Source organism: Beta vulgaris, chromosome 9 (genome assembly GCF_026745355.1).
Source record: "Beta vulgaris subsp. vulgaris cultivar EL10 chromosome 9, EL10.2, whole genome shotgun sequence".
Classification (NCBI taxonomy): domain Eukaryota; kingdom Viridiplantae; phylum Streptophyta; class Magnoliopsida; order Caryophyllales; family Amaranthaceae; genus Beta; species Beta vulgaris.
Window position 1 is genome coordinate 36,805,645 of NC_079210.1, and position 23,000 is coordinate 36,828,644.

A 23,000-nucleotide genomic window follows, 5' to 3' on the forward strand; every position below is an offset into this window, starting at 1 on the left:
CCATAGCAGCTTTGTTCCACAAATGGACATCTCTAATGCCTAATCCCCCTTCACTTTTAGGTTTACAAATGTCCTCCCATTTAACCCTGCCAGGTTTACTGCTGTAGTAAGTCCCATACCATAAAAAAGCTCTGCATATACTAGTGATCTCATTAAGAACTTTCTTGGGAAGAACAAAAACCTGAGCCCAATACATTAGTATACTCATAAGTAGTTGTAATCTCCCTGCATAAGACAAATGTCTACTGCTCCAAATCCTTATTCTAGTAGACATTTTCTCCACTAGCACCTGACACTCAGTAGTTGACAACTTTTTGCAATATATAGGCACTTCTAGAGATGTATATACTTGTTTAAGTCTTTTCAGTTAATTATAATTATGACAAGACTTCATCATATTTTATTTGAAATATTAGACAACAAAGTCATAGTGTATTGATGATTAAACTCTTACTTTTCATTTCAAATGTCACGTATTCGATACCTTGCATTTACACTTTTTTTTTAAAGTGAGGAGTACACATAGACATACAACCTTTGCATTAGAAATGTGAGGAGAGTGCCACGTGACATATATACTTTCTTTCGCACCCCTTTTAGCATATATTTGTATAGATATTTAACTTGCGTATATATAATTTGAATGAAGTTATATGTTTGATAAGAATAGATTATCTACCCGCTTATCATTCACATAAATTCTACGTATGAAAGTAGTAAAATTTTAACAGAAGTAACTTGGGTTTTGCACTTAACTTTTCTTTTTCCAAAATAAATATCTCGTAACATTCCAAAATAATAGGATTTTTTTAACTAGAATAATACAAACTTTTGTCCATTATTTCGCAATAATACAAACTTTTGATTATTTTTATATAATACAAATTTTTGCCTAAAATTTCTCCAGTAGAGCATGACCGGTTATTAACATGTTGTAGGAGGTCACTAGCTGACGTGGCACTAATCAAGCCACGTGTTGTTATTTCATTGATTGTTTTAAAAAATAATAAAAACAAAAAAAGAGTTTTTCCTGTTTTCCTCCTTCCCCTCCACTAATCTCTTTCCCCCTTCTCCACCATAGCCCATGTCCTGCCTTTCCCCTCCACCGACACCCTCACCCTCACCCTCACCCTGCCCACTGGAAAAACGCCCCTCTCCTCCCTCCTCCACCCCAAAAATAACTACCACCACTGTTTTTTTTTCTCTATATCTCATTCTTTTCTCTTTCTGTTTTTGCAAGACAACAACAACAACCACTCCGATCTTTGACCTTCAACAATGACGCATTCTTCACTCTCTCTAAAACCTTCATTTTCTTCTTTCTCCTCTCCTGTAAGCCCTTGCGTCACCTTCTTCAATTTCAATTTTGTTGCAATAGAATAATAATTGGGGAAAGTTAAGGTTGGGAAAACAGATATTAAACCCATTTCAACTCCAGTACCATTATTGATAAGACAATGAATGTTGGGTGTCGGAGCTTTGAATCGATAATCAAATCAAAACCCGTCAGACGAAATTAAAAGCACAATATCGGCTGGGGGTTTGCTGGTTAGAGTTCGGGCGATTGTGCGGATGACAGGTTCGGGTTTAACGGCGAAGAAGACGGCAGCAATGACGACGGTGAAGGTGGTGAAGAGGAGAGAGAAAATGATGGTGTTGTTGGTTTTAAAAGTGGATTTTTAGGTGGCGGATGGATCTGGATTGAAGGAGAGGAGTGATATTTTGGAATTTGGAAGGTCATCTTCTTCTTATGATGTGTTGTTGGTGGGTGGAGAACTCGAGATCGGAGGCCATTGTGGAGGCGAAAATTGAGAATTTTGATGGGGGAGAAGAGAATGGAGCAAGATCGTTGAGTTTCAGGGTGCGGGAGTGGGGTGGGGTTGCTGGATGGTTGGGTTTTTGGGGGTGGGAGTGGAGGTGGACTGTTGATTTCGTCCGTGCGGGGAGGGGTGAGGGTGGGGGAGGGGTGGTGGGGTTTCAGTTGGTAAGGGAGGGGAGGAGAGAGAATGAGATTTTGAATTTAAAAAAAAAAATTTTTTACCTGTTTTACAGGTTAAAGGTCATACTTCCCTACTACAGTAATTTTGGGCTAATATTTTCTATTATTTAAAAATAATCAAAAGTTTGTATTATTTTGAGAGAACGGGCAAAAGTTTATATTATTCTAGTTAAAAAATCTAGAATAATATAGTATGTGGTGATTATTTACTGACTTATATTATGGTTTAGCTTGCAACAAATCCTAGTTAACTAGCTATATTTTGAGTTTTGACACCACTAAAAAAAACTATATTTAGTGAACATTTCTTGACACCTATCAAGGTTTTCACATCAAATCTAGCGTAGTATCTATACAAATATATTAAAAGTCTTGTCTAAATAAATCTATGTGTCATGTGACACTCATCTCAAACTTATAATGCAAATGTTATAGGTCCATGTATACCCCTCAATAAAAAAAAATTGTGTAATTACAAGACTTTAACCATCAATATACTCTGACTTTATTGTCTAATGTTTGAAACAAAATATGATAAAATCTTATAATAAGTATACTTGACTCAAAATACTTAAACAAATATATACATCTCTAACACTCTTATTACATAACTAACAAAAAAAAACTATAGATGTCATATTTTCTTACCACAATTCCTTTTAAGCTATTATTTTCAAACTTGAAACTTTCATATTTTTTTTACTTATCACGTCATGATGTGAACTTTTCAATTTCTTAATGGAAAAAATACAAAAAATGGCAAACTAAATTATAAAATTTAAGAATAATAATATATATGATTATTGTAACTGACCCGAGTCATCATACGAGCCAAAATACTAGTTGTTTTTCGATAACAAGCCACCATATGAAAACATCCATGAGGATGCTAGATAGCCGGAGGAATTAACATAAACTGATATTTTGACATCGTAAATACCATCTTTTAAAGAGCATAAATTTATGTTTTCTTTCCCGAACTCTTACAAGGTACAATTACATATTAGGCATTGGGTTTGTCGAATAACCAATTGAAATTTAAATGCCGCTATACTGCCATTCTGAATTTACAAACTACAAATCTACAATGGTCATGATTATTTCAGACGAACCAAAAATGAGGGGCAGACGAGAACTTCTCTCAATCAAACAATCTAACTTTGTTCATCCTATACATTCACATACAGCTCTCCTTGTCTGAAGTTTCTTGAGCTTCCACCAATATTGCCAATTTGCCATTATATCCAGGTAAATGATCTACAGTGAGAAAGGGGGCTGCAAAATTTCTCAGGGTCCCAAATTAATTGGATCATTCGAGAAAACCCTGTTCAATGGAAGCTCTAACTCATGTATGTTGCTGAGCAAAAACTGCAAGTCAAGACAGACCTCGAGAAAGAGAAGGCAACGGATCTGATAAATGATGACCTTCATTTAAGAAGGTTCCCAGATATGAACATGGAAAGCTCATAATTGAGCTTAGTAGTGTATTCATTCCCTCAAACGGTCTACGTCAGCTTCGTGTATCATCTGCTTAAGATGCTGCAATCACCACACAATACACATGTAAACACACAAAGGACATCATGATTACGGCAGGAGGAAAAGAGTGAATATGCAGTAATACCTTCAACTCCTCATGAAGCACAAGAAATATTTTCTTTAGTCGTTTATGCCGCTGCACAAGTTTATAAACAAACTGTTCTAACATACAGAATTTTAGTTCACAAGTTTATCAACATAAGAGCTAGATAAAACAGTCATTTTAAACCCTGTCAAGCTTTGCAGCAAACAGCAGGTTACACAAGTTAGTAACTATATGACAGGAAGACATTCATTTATTGATAATTTTACTTCATTTTTCAGTTGGCCAATTAAAATAGAAAACATTAAGCATGTCAATCTATGAAAGCAGTATACATACACATAAATCCACAATTAACCCTTGTATCATACTCCCTCCGTTTCCTAAAGATCTTCCCACTTACTGTTCCTACAGATACCCAGAAAAATCAAGTTGTGTGGGGCATGGTGTGAATAAAATAGGAGAGAGAAAGGGGTTAAGATAAATAAACAAATAAAAAGGGGTTAAAGTTGGAGAGAGAAAGGGAGTAAAATTGAATTAATAATGTAATGGTGGACCATATGATAGTGACATGAGAGGGTAAATAGGGAAATTTGTTTTGCCAAATAAGGAATAAAGCAAAAGAGGGAAGATCTTTTGGAAACACCCTTAAACGGAAAGAGGGAAGATCTTTAGGAAACGGAGGGAGTATATATTACTCCCTCCGTCCCAAAATATAAGTCCTGTTTTCTTTTGCACAGTCTTCAAGGCGCACCTTTGACCTTCTCTATCTTCAATTTCGTATTAGTAAAATATATAAAAAGTTGATAATATGAAACTACATATTATGGCGAATCCAACAAGATCTCACACGGATATGTTTTCTTGTATATATTAATAAGAATATTTGGTCAAACTTTTTAAAGATTGACTCCCAAAATAGAAAGGGGACTTATATTATGGGACGGAGGGAGTAGCAATATTTTTTTCTGGTTTGCAACTCAGTGTATAATTATCACTCTAAGCAAATCAAAGTTTTTTTTTCTCACTGAAATATCCATTGCTCTCCAAGCAGGACGACTTCAACCAACTCCAAGCAAACTCACATCCACACCAAAAACAAAAGAAAAAAAAAAACAATCACACAAATGCTTACCATCGCACAACGGCTATAGCTTTCTTTCAGTTGACCTATAGTGTCGTAATATCTCTCCATATCTCTACCTTTGGCACTTGCAAGGTCCATTCCAAGCTTCTGAAACTCGTCCCTTTAAATTGAACAAATTAACAAAGAAAAACAACCTTTATTAAAATACAAACAATTTGCAGGACAGAAAACACTCACTATACAAGGCAAAGACAATTAATTAACAGCAGATACCTACTTGTATCTCACCAAGATCTTGAATAGAGAAAGGTAACTCTCATACTTCTCACAATACTCTTGCACATAATCTTTAAACCTAAGAACAAAAATCAGAGAGACATCAATTCTGGATGCAAAACAGCATAGCAATTCGTTCACTCGAAAGGTATGTTGGCTTTTGGCACCACAGAACCTTCAGAAAAAGCCATAACATTCACGAAAACAAGTACCAAAACTACGTACTGAGAGAAAATTTTAATTGGCCCCTTAAGCTCTGGCTCTTCCTTTTCATACTTAGTGTATGGAGTATCTTCATCCGAAGAAGAATCCCTCCTTGTACGCTTGCCATTAAGGTCTTGGGTATAGGAAACTTGCCTTTTTTTACCACTAGCATCTTTAGATATGTTGGATTTTCTGGATTTATTTCCTTTCCCCTTATGTGAACCAATTTCCTGTCTGGAGTCTTCACGCTGTGCAATGATTTGTGTTTTCTTTTGTGTTTCACCATAACCTTCAACATCAGTCCCTTGATTAGCCACAGCCTCATTGTGCCCCAATCTGCTGCGATCCATTGCGTTGTTAGACAGAGGCCCAACTTCAGCGCTACTATTCCTTGACTGTTGTAGCTGAGATGGTAGAGTCCCATGGGGTCGAGAACTATCTTCAGCATAAGGCTCCAGAGACCTTTTCCTCGATGAATTGTTAGTATTATTAGGAGCTCCTTTTGCATTTGGGGAAGAAGTCTTCCCAGAATCTAGGAATGGCTTGCTCACAGGTATACCCTTCAACTCTGCATTCCGAGAACCTGAGGTGCCTAATTTCGCCTGTGATTGCTTGAAGGAGCCAGCTCTCTCAAACTGCCTTTTGGTCCCTTCTGGTTCCTCAGGAGAGGGATCACGAAGTTCACCCTGCTCCAGGTCTGACAATTCTCTTTGGAGCCTTCTCCTGTCAGCAGAAGACCTGTCAAAGTCAGCCTTACCGCTATCCTTCAGTGAGGATCCCATATGCAGCCTCGAAGAAGTCCCCAATGTATGGGAATTTTTATACCGTACACTATGCTTTCTATGACGGGGCTCTGGGCGTATAGAGTTTTTCTGACCAAGAGGACTTTCTTTGAACTTTCCATTTGCTTTCTCATTTGGACTTTCCTCTTCATCCTGTGTTTCTCGGTAGCCCTTATCAGCATGTTTCAAACTACCTTCTTGTCCATAAGCATTTGTGTCCTGAAATTTCAAATCTACCCCAGAATTTGGAAGCTTCTTAGCAGCTTTATCTGTAGCTTCAACATTATAGGCAATAGCAGTGGGCCTTCGACCAGAATGTATCAATTCCACAGCAGACTTTCCAGAGACAACATTGTTATATCCTCTCTGCACACCAAGATGTGTGTTAGCACTATCATCCCTGTTAAACTGATTTGACACGTGTAAGTTGCGGTTCTCATAGTTGTCTTCATTGATTATATCAACAAAGTGTTTTGGTGGACTCCCAAATGTACGGGACACTATAGGCCTAGAAATTGACTGAGAGGTATTTGCTTTAAATTTTTTGACATGATCAGCATCATGCTCAAACTGGATCAAATCGGATCCTCTTTTAGATTTACCTCCAGACTTAACAAAGCTGTGATGCTCACGTTGAACTTCATCTTCAAAACCTTCTCGCTCACTAACATCTGTCCTATTATTACATGGTTCATTTTGATCGTGATCAGGTGAAACAGTCCTTAACTTCTCAGTGGCTATACCAAGATGCAGAGGGGCCGTTGCCAGCTGAGATTCATTATCATCAAGGAAATCATTCTCAATATCAACATCCTCAGATGCATAACCATCTTGATCTCCACTTCTTCCGTCTTGTAGGGGTACAGCTTCAGGCATACTCCAGGGAACAGGTGCCTTTGATAACCCATGTTCGGTACCTTGTAATTTCTTGGTTTCTTTGTCATCATCGCTCATTATATCGATATCCACATCAGATGACTCTTTACTATGGGAAGAAGAAGCGTCACCTTCGCTATCACTGCTACTAGCACTACCACTTCCAGCAGGGCTTCTGCTTCTACTTCGGCTTGCACTATCGCTACTGCCACTATCACTATTACTATCACTATCACTCTCACTACCATTAGTTTTGGCTGTCTGTCTCTCGCTGCGCTCAGGCGGTTCATCATCACCAAAAAGATCAGAGAAATGTTGAGAGGCATCAAATTTTTCAGCCATATTTGACTCTTCATCAAACTTCTGCACCTGTTCCTCCACATCCTCAGCTGGGGATTTTCTGGCAGATCCTGAAAGTGGAGCTGGCATTTCACCACGGCTTTCTGGAACAAACTGCTTCCGGTTATTGTCTTCAGGAGAACTGGAAAACAAAGAACAGCACCAAGAAAATGATAAATATGCCAAAATATAGCTAGATTCTGGTTGTGGTTACGTTCAATTAGTGTGCAAAACAACCTCATTTTCTTAAAAGTTCACAATTAACCAGGTATAACTTGTGCTAGTATTTGATAAATGACAATTTTCAAAGCTCAAAAAATGATGGCTAAAGATCCCTCCCCCGGGTCTCTATCGAGATTCCATCCGTGCCCCTAGGCAGGCAAAGCTGCTTCGGACCCCTTTTCAAGTTTCTTGAACTTGAAGGAGGAATCACGTCGCGCTGCACAAGCCCTGCGCGCCGCAAATTAGCTCGAGATGGGACCGAAAGGGAAAAAATTAGACAACAGCATTCTACTCCATCAAACACCAGCATAAGAGCAAACAATCAAGTCAACAAAAAACAACCGTCTATATTTGTTGACTGAAATGGTATACTCTCCCAATAACAGACCTTATTGGGTTTTCAACATACTCAAACTAACCCCTCAGCCGATAATGTTAAGAAATAAGCTTTCCTGTTTCCATAATCTCTCCAGATTCCAGACATAATATGTTTACGAGAATATAAGGACAAGTGTTACCTTCCACTATCAGAATACGACTTCTTCAAGCTTTCTAGCTCCATTCCTGACTTCAGAATATATCTTCCGGAAGGTTCATGAGTTGCGATCTAAGGCAGCAGAGCTCATTAGCAAATATTATATTATAAAAACAAATCAATGAAGTATAATAAGTCCACTCACTTTCTTAAGAATGGGCTCAATTTTGCGGGCAGAGTTAGACTTCATATCACCAACAGCTTTCTCCAATGCCTAGGCATCATCGAATATACAAAAGAAATCCCCTATTATTTCAATTAAGGTAAATGAACAAACGGAAAAGAATTCTTGAGAAGAAAGATAATGCTATGCACTAAGAAACCTTCAAAAAGAAATCCCACTTCTACCAACCTTTATGCTCAGTCCTTTTGGATTATCCTTCAACAATGTTACTAGCAAATTCCACAGATCTGATGTTCCAACTCCTTGGTTATCCCCGTGTAGTGCTTCTGTCATCCTGCCAGAAACTTGGGCAGGAATTTCATTCTCGAAGTTAACAGCATTGTCTTTTGCTCGTGTTTGGATAGTTGGATTCTCTGCAACAGTCTGACTTTCAGTAGCATTTCCTCTTACAAAAGCAGATGCCAAAGAAATAGACTGGGTCTGGGGTGATGGCAAAGGTGAAGTTGAATGCCTTCCCTTTGCATTAGCAGTTGAAGAGGATACCGTCGATGACTTGACAGGCTTAGGATGGCTACCAACTAATATATCAACAAGAGCAAGAAAAAATTAAGAAAAAAGGAGAGGGAAAGACTTAAAAAGAAAATTGTCAAGATCCAGGTAGTGTTACCTTGTGATGGCTCAAAAAATTTCTTGTTTTTCTGTTTAAACTTCCATGGACCAGCTACAAAAGAATAAGATCAGAAATATAAGCAATGTTAAAGAGTAAAGCTTCGAAGATTTTGATTCCCGAACTGATTTATCTACCACAAAGATTGAAATTATTTTACATAAAACCTACTTTTCCCCGCTTCCAACCTCCTAAAGTGGAAGTTCATGAAGACATGAACTCCAACTTAAGTTGTAATGAGAAAAGGGCTGCACCATAGACTTTTGGTAATACATCCATCATATCCATAGGGTCTAGTTACGGAGTCCTCAAACCAAAGGAAAAAAAGAAAAAAAAAAAGTGTTGCTGATCCATTATTTGCTCTTGATTTGTTTATTCTAAACAGACTCAAATAAGCTTTCTCAACCTTTTTCTTATGTGTGGGAGGGGAAGGGGATGAATATAAATTAGCTAATACTCACCCTCTGCAGCAGCTAATGCTTGCATTTGACTCTTCATAGAAGGATTGCATTGGTCCAAGACAATGGCCCTATCAAGATTGTAACAATCACAACCAAATGAATGTAAGAATCATAACAAATAAGTAATCACTATACATGGAAAGGGGGAAGGATCACATGAAAAGCATTATCTCTTTGCAGTAAACCAATAAAACGAAGAGAGGACCAGTCATGAATCACAGCACATAAAAATTCCAACCATCCAGAAACTTTTCTATGCATCATGTATTAGCAACTCCCCACCTATCTCAATGCCCCATGTGCATATAAGAACTGGTGCCCTTACAGTATTTAAATAAGACAAGGTTGTCCACATTTCAGACATAAGTTATATACCAATACAAGTAGGAGCAGAAGAGAAAGGTGCCTGAACAAGGTTAGCACTTTCCTCAGAAACAAGAACCAAAACTAATATTCAACAACAAGACCCAAAAAGACTAAGACAGATAGAACTGGGGATGCCTTCTAAAATATACCACAATGTGATCGCCTAAAAATGTAAAACAACATCAACTCCTTTTGCAAATTGCTCAACAAGATTAATTAACTACGCATCAGGTGGAGAGACATATACCACAATCACACCCTAATTTCTCAGCATCATTGGCTATAGTATGAGATGAGCTATGAAATAAGACATAACAATATATGTAAATGTAAACATGCATGTATATACACAGATATATATGCAGCTGTTTGTGTATATGCATTATGTATAACATACTTGCGTGATTTGAGTTTTTGCTCATATTCTTCTGATCTCTTCTTGACATGCTTTTTAGTGGACTCATCTAAGACACGCTGCACATTCAGCTTGCGCCATGAACATCCAGATTCAACCAGTAAACCATTACCATCTTCACCACCCTGACGTTCTTCATAAATGTCACAAAGGCCACCCAAATCTTGTGACCATGTAAATCGAAATTCCTTACCACCTACATCAATAACCTGATGAGAGGGACAAAAAACAGTTTACAACAGGGCTGAAAAAGCCACCATGATACATTATACTAAAAATATAAAATTCATGGAAAATCATGCAAGTTGGGAATAAAATTAAGATTATTAGATACATTTAAATTCGATAATCTGATTTTCAGTAAAAAGTAGCACCAGTTCCGCCAAAGAAACTCCTTTCAATAGGTTATAAACCTATTATTTTAGAAATTTGGCTCGAAGATAGGAGCAACAATGATTCGCCTTTGACTTTCAGGTTCTAGCTAAAGACTATTCAAAAGCCAAGTGAAACATTAGGTTGAAAAATACATTGTGCCGGCAATTTCCTCAAGAACCTCACAGAAACTTTCCTACTAGCAGACCTGAAATCATGCCCGACAGTGCACAGGATCCGGGGATTACAATGAACTCCAGAAGCCTAAAGCCTACACACAAATAAAGATAAGCTAATTACTTTTTTCTGTTTTCGCATCGTTCAGTTCCTTGACCCTTGCTTCTATTCCATTTTTTCAAGCCAATCATCATCATAATAAAGAAGCATTGACACCCTATAAAAGCAGATTATACATTATGTTTGAAAATAAGTTTGATATGAAAATTAAAGGATAAGTTAACTACAAAAGAAAAACTATATTTTTATGATTGCTTGATGTACAAAGTTATTCATACTTAGGCAACCTACACGGTTTTCCACTATTGTTTTACAAAGGAGAAAAATAAGTGCAGATATAACTACTAACTACTTGTCATTTATTATATATTTCCTCAGTATTCTAGAATTTAACATCAACTTCATAGTAAAAGATGCTTCCTCTCTCATGGAATGTACAAAAAGGTTCGACCACGCTTCGAACTCAAAGATCCCCAAGCGAATTAAGCAATCATGTTAATGGAGTTGCTTTCTGTTGGTTGTGATGATTTTCTCTACTAAAATGTTCTTCCCTCGAGGGACATGGCATGCTTCTCCACGATCCGTGTTGCTCCCGACTGAGGTTTCCTATGTTTCTACTGTTTCATTCTGCCAGCTCATTTCGAAGCTTGAGATTCTTACTAAATAAAAAAAAATCTATGGAAATTGTTGATGATGGCATCGCAGTCAAGGACTTAAAATTAACCTTAATTGAAGAGGTATAGAAGAATGGATTAAGTGTGTTATGTGGTGTGATTGAAGAAGATTCCCACTACTTTGATTAGGTTTTACAATCTTAAGCAACACCTTCGTAGGAGCAGACCACTTGGTATTCACTCAAAAGAGAATGGGTCTACCTCGTTGCGAGATTGGATCCAAAGCTACAGCTAGTACATCCTCCTTTACAGTGGCAAGGATGGGAGACAAAATGCTGATATTCTTGGAGTTGTTGGACTCACTCGGAACACATTGGCCTTCTCCGGATACTAAGGGACCCCACAAATGGTTTGTTACCAATTTCACATTCTGTAAGCAGCACCATAGCTTTTCAAAGAATAGTGACGAAGATTTCATTACCAGCCTCAGGGTCTCTATGGGCTACTATTCACTTAGATGGTCCCTGTCTTCCCAGCACAATAACCTTAGTAACAAAAGATTATCTCTGTTTTCTTAAGAGCTCTAACAGTGATCTTGACTCACCCACAGCTCCAAATAGAGCATCTGGATTCGGGCTTGTCATGAAGTACTTTTTTTTTAGGGATTCGGGCTTGTCATGAAGTACTTAAATAGGCTCAATCCAAGCATATTCCCCACATTGCAGTTCACATAGATTCCCATAATTTGGCAACTCTCTTGGAGAGCCAAAAGCTCAGAAACATCCACCTCATAGAGACCATCGCAGAGATTCGTCAGTTCGCTCTGAATACTATAGAATTTCTACACTTTCCTTAAATCTAATTCGCCATAATTTCCTAAAATAAACATATAAAGACTAGATCTTTATAGCCTTCAAATCACACTTACCAAGGCTACTTTAATTTTCGAATACATCGCCTAAAATTCTACGGTCCAACCCACATTTGATCAAACCAAACAAACAACGAAACAACAAAATTTCACATTCATCAAAATTTAACCAAGTAACATGGGTGTATCAGTGTGGGTTCAGTGGGTTCAACTAAACCCACAAAATCAAGAAAAAAGTGAGAACAAATTGGCAAAAAATCAAAAAATAAATTTGTTTGTAAATAATTCCGCGCCTAGTTCCCTTAGATAAATACACTTGGCCCTTGGTTGGTTAGTTGGCTGGCTTAATTAAGTACCCGAAATTGTCCTCAGTCCATGTGGGTTCAACTCCTCCTATAAGAGCTTTTTTCCTCTTGTCGATTTCCTTAATTTTTCTTTTTGTTTTTCTTGGCAATCTCCTTAAAGAAAAAGCTTTAAATTTGTATCTAGTTTTGTTTTCATTTTCTTTACAGTTATATGGTGCATTTTTGCTCATTTGTTCTTCATTATCTAAAAAAATTATCTAAAGCAACCAAACTTTCACCCATCTTTTCTGAAAGTTCAAATTTGTTCATGTCAATTTTTTTTCATCTTTTGAATATTTCAATTGTCCTTTTGTATTTTGAGCACATAAAGCAATCTCAGTGCCTATTACTAAATGTAAAATTTAACTCATAAAATTGATTAATAAAATGAATGACAATATATCTTAATTAATTTTAAATCTTTTTAATGCAATAATATGTTAAACTACTAGTTCTTGGTTGTGATTAGAATTTGGACCAGTGTAGTGGAATATTTAATCGTCTTATGTTTTCTTCCTCGACTGACTTCGTACCCACGTGGATTGGATCCTGGATCCGCCATTGCCAAGTAACAAACTACAACAAGATTACACATTCATAGCCTTCAACACTTCTGCTCAGTTTTTCACAATAAAGCACAAATTCCAAAAAATCACATTAAAACTTCAAATCACACTACCAAAGGTATTCCACTTTCGGGATACATCACGCAAAATTTTATATCATTCGCCCTTGTGGCTCTCTCTACACCAAAAATCAAACTAAATAAACAAAGAAACAACCAGATTTCAAATTCATCCAAATCCAACCATATGATAAACTACAGCAAGATTACATATTCATAATCATAGCCTTCAGCACTTCAGCTGAGTTTTTCACACACGTTGAAATTACACAACCAAAGCTACTCCACTTCCCGTACACATTGCGGAAAAACATTCACATTAAATCAAACTCCAAACAAACAAAGAAACAACAGAAAAATCCACTATAATCCATCATCCAAACAACAAGAATAATATATTAAATAAATACACAAAGATAAAACAGAGAAATACTCACATTACCGGGAGGATTATTAGGGTTAGAATCAAACTTAATCCGAGCAGCACCACCTTGTGACTCAACGCGCTTGATCTCATCAACGAGGTCGGGTGCAAGACGAATAATGGCGGCGAACGAGAGAGGATCGCCGCCAATAAGTCTGAAAGATTCCTCCGATTGCGCCGGTGCCGGAGTAGTTATCGCCGATGACGACGATGAGGGTTTGCGGGAGGAGAGAGAAAGTCGAGAGGCGGAAGAGTTGGAGTGCGGCCGTTGAGGAGGCGGTGGAGGGAATGAGTTACGCTTTGCGCCGGAGGAGCCGCCGCGTGAACCTCCGCCTCCACCTCGGCCGAATTTGTACATATGGAAAGTTCTAGTGTTGTGTTAATTATTCTCTCTCTGTCTGTCCTTTTTTTTTTCCCTCTTCTTCTGTGTTCGTTTTCAGGTTTTTTTCTTCTTTTTTCTTCTTTTTTCTTCTTTTTTCTTTTTGGAGGAGTGTTGATTGTCTCGTTTTGCAGTGAGAGAGGTTTGGGTTTGGGGGGATTGCTTGAGGTTTGGTGTTGACTATTGAGCGGTATGAGCACAACTTGGGCTGATAATGAGCCTGACAAACTCACGAGCAGCTCGGGCTCGGCTCGGTTAAAGTTCGGCTCGTTGAAACTCGGTTAGAGACTTAAACGAGCCGGGCCGAGCTAGGGAAAGCTTGGCTCATAAAGCTCGTAAACAGCTCGAGTTATTTTATACTAAAAAAATATGTTATATTTAAAAAAATTAATACAAATTTATATTTTAATTTAGATTACAAATTATATATTTTCATTTGTGATCCAACTTCACCTCTATTCCATTAGGCACTAAAGTCCCACACTGGTTAAGAAAACAAGCATCAACTTTATTTTCTTTATAAATAGCTACTACTTCTTTACTTCAACTTAAAGTTTAATTTTGTATCTCCTTGGTTGGAAAACAAAAACTATACTTTATTTTCTTCACAAAGGGAATAAAGTATATTTTTAAATATTTGATTATTTAATATTTAAAATATTTGATAATTGTTTATTTAGATGTACTTAGAGTGTTATTGGTACAAATATGAATAAGCATATGTAAGCTCAGTTTTTTTCTTTAACAAAAAATGGAGTCCCACTTTGAAATTTTAACAATGCTAAGAGGGATTCCAATTTATAAAAGCATATGTAGGATGAGTTTGTTTATCTTAAACAAAACATGGAGTCTTAAAGCATGGGTATAATGAGTTTTTTTCTTTAACAAAACATGGAGTCCCACATTAAAATTTCAAAAATGCTAAGAGAGATTCCAAGTTATAAAAGCATATGTAGAATGAGTTTGTTTATCTCAAACAAAACATGGAGTCCTATATTGAAATCTTAGCAATACTAAGAGGGAAACCAAGTTATAAAGCATGGGTATAATGAGATTGTTTTTCTTTAACAAACCATGGAGTCTCACATTGAAATCTTAGCAATACTAAGAGGGAAACCAAGTTATAAAAGCAGAGTGAGTGAACAAGCTCATCTACTTTGTACTTGACCTATACGATTGGGCCTACCTACTACGTATTGACGTGGGCTTACACGGTTGGGCCGAAGCCCAACTTTTACAAAATAAGTTTCGAGCCGAGCCTCGAGCTGGGCTTGGACTTTGTCCTCTATTGTTCGGTCTCGGTTCGGCTCATTAACACCCCTACCGGAGCCTAAACGAGCTCACGAGTCGAGCCTAAACGAGCTCACAAGCCGAGCCTAAATGAGCTCATGAGCCGAGCTCGAGCCGCAAATTCTAATCACGAGCTCGAGCCGAGCTCGACTCCCCCAAGCTCGGCGAGTTCACGAGCCAAGCCGATCCCATGAAAAGATAAACGTGCTCGAGCCGAGCCCAGTACTATTCGGGCTCGGCTCGCTCGATAAGCACCCCTAAGCACAACTGCACAAGTGCGACCAACGAATTTTCTTTGATTTTTTTGTTTGGGGTAAAACATAGAGAAAGGCTACGCATAACCCTCGTTTACGTTGGAACCACATACACAAGTAATCTCATTGGTTCGAGTCTCGACTAAGTTGAAATTTTCATTTTAATTTCAAATTTGAAAATTTGATTTTAAATTTCAAATTTGTTGTGGGTCCAAAGTACTTAACCCTTGAGTTTTTTCTCTCTCCTCACAATTCTCTCACCTCATACAATTACGCTTTTCTCTTTGAAACATATTCTCTCTCCAAACTGATGCACCACCGAAACTCTTAGCCGGGATAAATTTGTTCTTGCCGGGAATAGAAATCGGACTTTGTACCCGGAATGTTCGTTGTATTATCATCGGAAGTATTGTCGGAATTAGATTTGTGCCTTTGTAGCCGGAATTTTTTTTCGGTTTGTCATCGGAATTTTTGCCATAATTAGTTGTCCGGATTTAAAACTCATTGTTTCGCTTAATTATATGTCGTTGCCTTTCACATATATATATATATATATATATATATAGAGGCAAGATCACATGAGAATGCTCCTTACATGAGAAATGAGAATGAATCTCAACCACACGATTGGATTAGAGTTATAACACTTGTTCATTAGAGTTATACCACCCTAAAAAATTTTGAGCCCAAAAAAAAAAAATTTTTTTTGAATTTTTTTTTTCTAATTTTCTTTTTTTTGGAGTTACATCACTTATTCATAAGAGTTGTATCACATAAAATTCATTCTCATTTCTCACGTAAGTATGCATTCTCATATGAACTCACTTCTATATATTATATATATATATATATATATATATATATATATATATATATATATATTATATATATATATTATATTATATATATATATATATATATATATATATCCAAAAATCAAAGTGCAACATATGTATTTGGGATTGTAGATTTAACATTTAGAACATGAACGTTTGGAGTTGCAGATTGAACATTTAGAACATGAACGTCAAGTAATGAAGAAACTGTAATGGATTTGCAGATTGAAAGTAGTAACATTAAAATTGTTTTATTATCGCACTATTTAGAGTAATAACATAGTATTTTATTTAGTATAACTATATATTTAAAGAGTAAAATATTATATGGTTTTCATTTGTACACGTATTTTTAATTGCAAGATAAACACTTTGTTGATACCCCACTAATTTGGTTAGTTTTTGTACTTGCTTTCGCTGCTAACCCGTGTTCGAATCTTGGGCATGGACAAATTTGCGTAGGTGTAGGATGAATTTTTAGACTTTTTAACTCTAAATATATTTTTATTTTTCCCACAACGAATTGCGACTTTATTTTAAGTACAATATATTGTATCCAAGTTTTTGTACTTAATAACCCTTATCATTTTGAATATCACAGTGTTAGTAGTAATAACATAATATTTGCTTTCATATCACACTATTTTTAGTACTAACATAATATTTTCTTTCGTATCGCAATATTTGAGCATGGAAAAATATTTGTAGTTGTATGATAACTTTTCCGACCTCTGTTTTTCAATCATATAAATTTTTTTCATTTTAAATTTCTTACCCTCTCTATATTTAATTTTCCAACAACAAATTGTGAATTTTTTTAATTCAAGATCTTGGTCCTAGTTTTTCTACTTGATTTCTTAAAAAACATTGGATGACGAAGTTGATTATGAACAGATGCAAAAATACACATATTATTTATTGATAACTATTATTTAGATACAAAATATTTGAAACATAGTCGTTCAAAAATTGAAAAACTGACATAACATAACCTTCACAACAATAAAGTTGTAGAAAAACGTTATTTTGCCTTCCTTTATCAGGCCATAAATGCTACGAAAAATAAACTTATAATTCCAATTATAAATGTCAATTACCAACACACGTTATTAAGAATATGAATTATTGATAAACATTTAAATACATATTATGTTACTGAAAATAAATTTCTGATTCCAATTATAAATGACAATTACTGAAACACACTACTAATAATAATAATTCTTGATAAATATTTAAAATACATATTAACATACTGAAAATAAACTTATGATTCAATGTCAATTACTAACTCACATTACTAATAATAATAGTTCTTAACCTTAACATGAAATTAAACACACATTAAAATAATAAGTTCTATTTCCTATTCCTAATAATAAGCACACACTTGTCTAATAGTACATATGAATATGACAATAATACTAGTTTGTTCAACGTGAATAAAACTATCTATTGACTTATTGTGCATGAATATGAATGAGAACTATAAGATTTAATTGATTTATTCTCGTTGAAGTAACAATTTCCTTTTATCAGAAATTGATTACTCTTGTTGAGTGAAAGCAAGATTGTTATTAATTAATTGTATATGAATATGAACGAAAACTATAAGATTGAATTTAAACAGTCTACCCTTTCTAACAAACTCGTTTGATCGGAGCTTGATCACTCTTGTTATGTTTAATTGCATACTATTACGTAGTGCTAAACTCGTAAAACATTACTACTATCCCCAACAGTAGGTTCTTTTAATAGGAGATTTGTGCAACAACACCTGGATCCAAACCCGAACCTGACCTCCGCTTCCGGACGTGCAAAAAGAGACCCACCCTAGAAGTTTGAGTAATATTTCCCCCTCCGAAGCTTATATCAGGAGTAGAAATGAAAATTTTAGAGAGAGGAAGTAGAGATAAAGAATTTATGGCAGAATAACAGAACACTACTCTGAAAAACGTACCTTTCTCCGAATTTCAAGGACTATTTATAGTGTCTGAAGTAATTGTTGTACCCTGATGTCACCCTAATTTGGGAGCATCTGATTGGCTGAGCAATAGTTTATTGACACATGGCAAGCATTGATTGAAGGGTACACACCATCCACTTTTCCCTAATGCCTTTTACAGGAGCTGGGCTTAAGTACCAATTGGGCCAAAAAAGGTGGGCTAGTGCAAATCTTTTATGTAGAAGAGTGTACTTTCAGGTCATACACCTTTTTGGACCATGTACTTTCTACAGCAGCGAAGAGACACGTGTAGGAGTAGGATGGAGCAACGTGTCCTTTTTATAACCGTTAATCTTTAGGCTACAACATTTGCCCCTTAAAAGAGAATTTTTACCATTAGGTGCCAAGACGGTTGGAATTCTCTTTTAACCAAAGAGAATTGCCCTAACCTTTTCAAAGTGGAGAAGGCGCCAAATTGCCGGTCTCAACAGGTCAACCCTTTAGAGGTTTTTTTAATGCAACGGTTGTCTTTACCAGATGGGGAGGTCATTTTTACCTCCCTATAAATATAGGCCCTTGTCCTTTCTGAATTCGTTTCACGCCTTAAGAGAATTTTTCTAGAGAGAGAGACTCTGCCAAATTTTTTACTGAACTTTTAGAGAGAGAAAGAGCATCCATCCGAGATCTCGGTAATCTTCTACAACCGTCAAAGTAATTTCAATAGGTATCCCTTTTCTTCTTTTAATTCTCAATTTTTGTTTTTCTTTTCACTCTTTTTTAAGAAAAATGGATTCGTCCTCCTCATCGAACAATCCCGACCGCTTAAGAGTTGGCCTTAACCCTAAAACAAAGAGCCTTCCATCTTCGGCACATTCTAGAGTTGGGCCTATTTTGGTCGGACATGCATTTTATTTTTATAGACATGGACGACAAAGTCAGACGACCCAGTCTTTACCTGTACAGAGTAATCTGGTGCGCGTCAAGCAAATTGCTCGCATAAGACGTGGAGTAAATCTCCCAGCCTCAAATTCAGAAATGGAGGCGTCAACAGGCCGAATCCCTAACAAAGGGGAGCGCGAAGTTCAAAGTGCTCGGCCAGCAAACATAATTCCTTCTCCTGCAAGCATTCAGAAGGAGAGAACCACTAAGAGGTTTTCCGACACCAGCCCGTCCGGACAAGGCATGGCGGTGGACGAGACCAATGAGGCAGAGGCTTCATCTGACTCGTCCAATGATTCAAACGAGCCTTCTACCACCTCTTCTGAGATAAGACGTCGCCTAGGTCATCTGTCAGACCCTAGGTTTATTCTAGCTAACAATAGTTGGTTCGGACGATCGAGTAGGTTTAGACCTCAAGCATTCCTCCTCGGCAATACCCATGCCGGGGGTATTCCTTCGTTTTGCGGGGCAAGGAGGATACTATTGCTAGTGCCCCGTCCGGCCACTTCGCTGTTTATCGGCTGGCTCTAGACGCAGGGTTGCGATTACCCTTGCACCCATTTATTAGCCGCCTTCTTCACCACTACAACCTCGGCCACAATCAACTAGCCCCTAACTCTTGGCAGAACATACTGACGTCTTGGTCGTCTGTGAGTCAAAGGGTGTTAACCCTTCTTTCGCCGCCTTTGCTCTGATACATTATGTATCTAAGGTTCCCAAAACGATAGACGGAGCTTGGTTCAGCGTCTGCAACCGTCATGGCTTCCTGACGTCTTGGGACAAAACTTTTAAAATGCACGCAGGCGGAGTTTTTATTCGTCCAAGCCCCCAACGAAGCAGTGGCCAGATGTTGTCGTTATTCTAGCCGGCCTCCTACCAACACCGGACGAACGACTTCCTACTTAGAGCTGGAGGATAACTCAGCCGAGGAACATATGGAATACTTCCAGATTACGGAGTATTCCACTCCAAACAATTCATCCTTTATGGGTCCGTCCAACTGGATTCCCTTCAAAGAGATGTTTTATGATGATAACTTTCTGGTTGCCGCGGGGTGAGGCAGGCCGGGGATAGAGGTATACTTCTTGATTTTTCTAGAGTAATGGCCTCGTCCAATGACTGTAACTTACTAACAATGTGTTTTTCCTTTGCAGCTGCGGCCAAAACCGTCCTGAAAAAATCTTGGACAGGAGACATAAGCATGTCTAAGTTCACCAGCTCGCTGTGGAAGGAGTACAGTAAATCCGGCTCTGAAAAGAGGACGTATACCTTGGTAAGTTTTGAAGTATGTTTTTTTTTGTCGTCTTAATCTCTGGATGGACTAGATTTCGGCAAGCAAGCCGGCTAAAATCCTTTGGCCGGCTAGTTTCCTTCAGCATCTTCCGTCCAGAAAATGCAAACAAACTTTTCTGGACGGACCCTGCTCCAAACTGAAAGGCGGCCAGACTTCTTAAGGCCGGTCTTCTTCTTAGTCTGAGGTTAGTCAGGGAATCAGTATTTTAATTTATTCTTGGACGAGCCCCTTTTTTTATATGGACGGTCCTTGCTCCAGGCTGGAAGACGGCCAAGCTTTTGAGGCCGACTTCCTTCTTTGACCAGGCTTCGTCTGGGAAGTAATCTTTTGTTGGTTCCTGGACGAACCATTTTTTCTTTGGTCAAGCTGCTTCCTTCTTTGGGCAAGCTTATTGTCCAGATCTAGTGTTTTATCTTTCTCTGAACGAGTTTCTTCAATTGACGCTTACGTTCCTGACTTGCTTTTTTTTTGCTTTCAAAAAAATGCCCTAATGTCCAAAGCGTTGGCAGAAAAGGCGGCCACCAAAAAGAGGTCGTCCACAACGGGAGATGATCATCCTCTAAAGAAATCCAAAGGCTTCATGACCAAAAATAAGAAAGTCGATCTCCCCACCCTACCGAAGGTCAAAATTCCTCCGAAGGTGGAGGAGACGACAATGATTCCGTATGCCGGCAAGATCGGCCTGGCACCTCCTATAGCCTCTGAATAACCGGACGCGATTGTTCTTCTAGACGAAGCCGAAGGCCCTGGAGAAGAGACTTCTCAGTCGGACGCGGCTAAGGACGACTTGTCTTTCTCCGGGCTGGTAGCAGGGTTGGTATCCCAAATGCCCCCTGCATAAAGATCTGCCTCTTGATCTTCTGGTGAGTCCTATTATTCCAACAATGTTAGAACCCTGCGTATGGGCGGACGTTCAATGAGTCCATCCAACGGACTAGCAGTGGTAATACCCGTCTAGAACACTAATGACCCTCCTCTTTCAGATAAAGGCAAAGGGGCAGCTGAAGTAGCTCCTGATGCTTTGCCGATTTTATCGGACGATGAATCCTCTGCCGCTTTTGCGAGGATGACTTCGGCCAATCGCGAGAAGCTCAAACAGGAGCTCTTCAAATGCTTTCCCGAGCCTTATATTAAAGGCTTGAGAGACGCTTCATCTAGACATGTAGGATACATGTCTCAACTGGCTGCTGAGGTATGACATTTATTTCCTTGTCGTTCTTATTTCATACTTGCGAAATAACGTGTCTCTTTTATGATCGTCTTTGACATTTTTTATCTTCCTTTCTCTTTTTAAGCTTTTTGCTCGCAGCATAATTACTAAAGACTGGGCAAGGTTGCTCAAAAAAGAAAGTAAGAAACTTGTCTGGGATGCAACAACGGCTGGGGCCAAGGCTATGCACGACATGGCTGACCAGGAACTTTTGCATCGCCAGTCGAGGGAGGCCTGGGAGATAGAAATTATTGTATTAAAGATCGTATCTATAAATAGAGAAAAGTTGGACAAATAGATATTTTATTTATCATTCTCAAATATTCAAATTTTACAAAACTATTTTTTTTTTGGTAAAAATGTAAGAGATTTTATTACCAAAAGCAATTCAAAGCCACCTTACAAGCAAGGAAAACACCACAACAATAGACTAGCAAAACCACCCAAAAAAAAACAAAAAAACAGGATGCAACCTACAGAGGATTCACAACATGAACTCAACACCCAAGACTTAAATGACCAAACCATTTCCTATCTTCCATGCTCCATTTTTCAGAAATTATGCTTCTCACTCTAATACATACATCAGTTTGTATTTGCTGAACAATATATTCAGGTCTCCAAACTAGGGCTGGCAATGAGATGAGACAGCTCCTCGAACTCGACTCAGTCAAAGCTCGACTCAATCTCGAACTCGACTCGACAAGTTAACAAGTCGAGTCGAGCAACTCATTAGTCAAAAAAAATTATATATATATATGATTTTTTTAACAAGAATGATACAAATTTATACCCGTTCTCTCGCAATAATACAAAATTTTAATTATTTTGTAATAATATAAACTTTTGATAAAAATTCCTCTAGTAGGGAAATACCTGTTATTAACTTGTTGTAGAAGGTAACATGTTGAGGTGGTTCAGCTGAGTGGGGGGGGGGGGGGAGGAGGGAGAAAGAAGAAAGATAATTTTGTAATTTTGACTTGTTTTATAGGTTACAAGTCAACTTGACCTAAAGGAGGAATTTTGGTGTTAAGTTTGTATTATTTAAAAATAATTAAAAGTTTGTATTATTACGAGAGAACGGGCTAAAGTTTGTATTATTGTATATATATATACATATATATATGTATATATATACATATATATATACATATATATATGTATATATATATATATATATATATATATATATATATATATATATATATATATATGTTTTTAAGAAATTTTAACTTTTTTTTCTATAAAAATACTTGTACGTTTCCTAAAAAAAAACAGGAAAAAAGTATATAAAATGACCAAAAGGCAAAGTGAAGAATTTCTCCTACGAAAAATAGAATTATATCAAAGGATGAGATTTGGTATTTCTTGTACATACAAAATATTCAAAGAATGCATATAGGTAGCTGGAAGTTGGAACTGAATTCGAGC

The 23,000-nt window shown here is 37.3% G+C and overlaps 1 protein-coding gene across 8 annotated transcripts; it reads right to left on the reverse strand.

Moving 5' to 3' along the window:
- Nucleotides 1-2,905: 2,905 nt before the first annotated feature.
- Nucleotides 2,906-14,185, reverse strand: LOC104903669 (hypothetical protein). 8 transcript variants are annotated; one of them, XM_048636434.2, is made up of 13 exons: nucleotides 13,436-13,576; nucleotides 10,516-10,578; nucleotides 9,918-10,144; nucleotides 9,155-9,222; nucleotides 8,694-8,747; nucleotides 8,255-8,604; nucleotides 8,048-8,116; nucleotides 7,886-7,974; nucleotides 5,170-7,287; nucleotides 4,946-5,023; nucleotides 4,717-4,828; nucleotides 3,624-3,695; nucleotides 2,906-3,538 (listed from the first exon to the last, which is right to left on the reverse strand). In XM_048636434.2, the coding sequence occupies exons 4-13, from the start codon at nucleotides 9,189-9,191 to the stop codon at nucleotides 3,488-3,490; spliced, it is 3,030 nt and encodes a 1,009-aa protein (XP_048492391.1). In that variant the 5' UTR covers nucleotides 9,192-9,222; nucleotides 9,918-10,144; nucleotides 10,516-10,578; nucleotides 13,436-13,576; the 3' UTR covers nucleotides 2,906-3,487. The 8 variants fall into 8 exon arrangements, with proteins under 8 accessions (XP_048492391.1, XP_048492390.1, XP_048492386.1 ...); XM_048636433.2 differs by having other exon boundaries at nucleotides 10,463-10,578; XM_048636429.2 differs by lacking the exon at nucleotides 10,516-10,578 and having other exon boundaries at nucleotides 9,918-10,131; nucleotides 13,441-14,185.
- Nucleotides 14,186-23,000: the final 8,815 nt, after the last annotated feature.

Bases quoted from the DNA above. Each gene is read 5' to 3' on its own strand.
- LOC104903669 (XM_010691747.4), bottom strand. From the start codon at position 13,780: ATGTACAAATTCGGCCGAGGTGGAGGCGGAGGTTCACGCGGCGGCTCC. The intron at 7,288-7,885 runs GTAACACTTGTC...TTTGTTTTCCAG, and splicing joins TCGTATTCTGATAGTGGAAG to TTCTCCTGAAGACAATAACC. The intron at 4,829-4,945 runs GTAGGTATCTGC...TTCAATTTAAAG, and splicing joins AAGATCTTGGTGAGATACAA to GGACGAGTTTCAGAAGCTTG.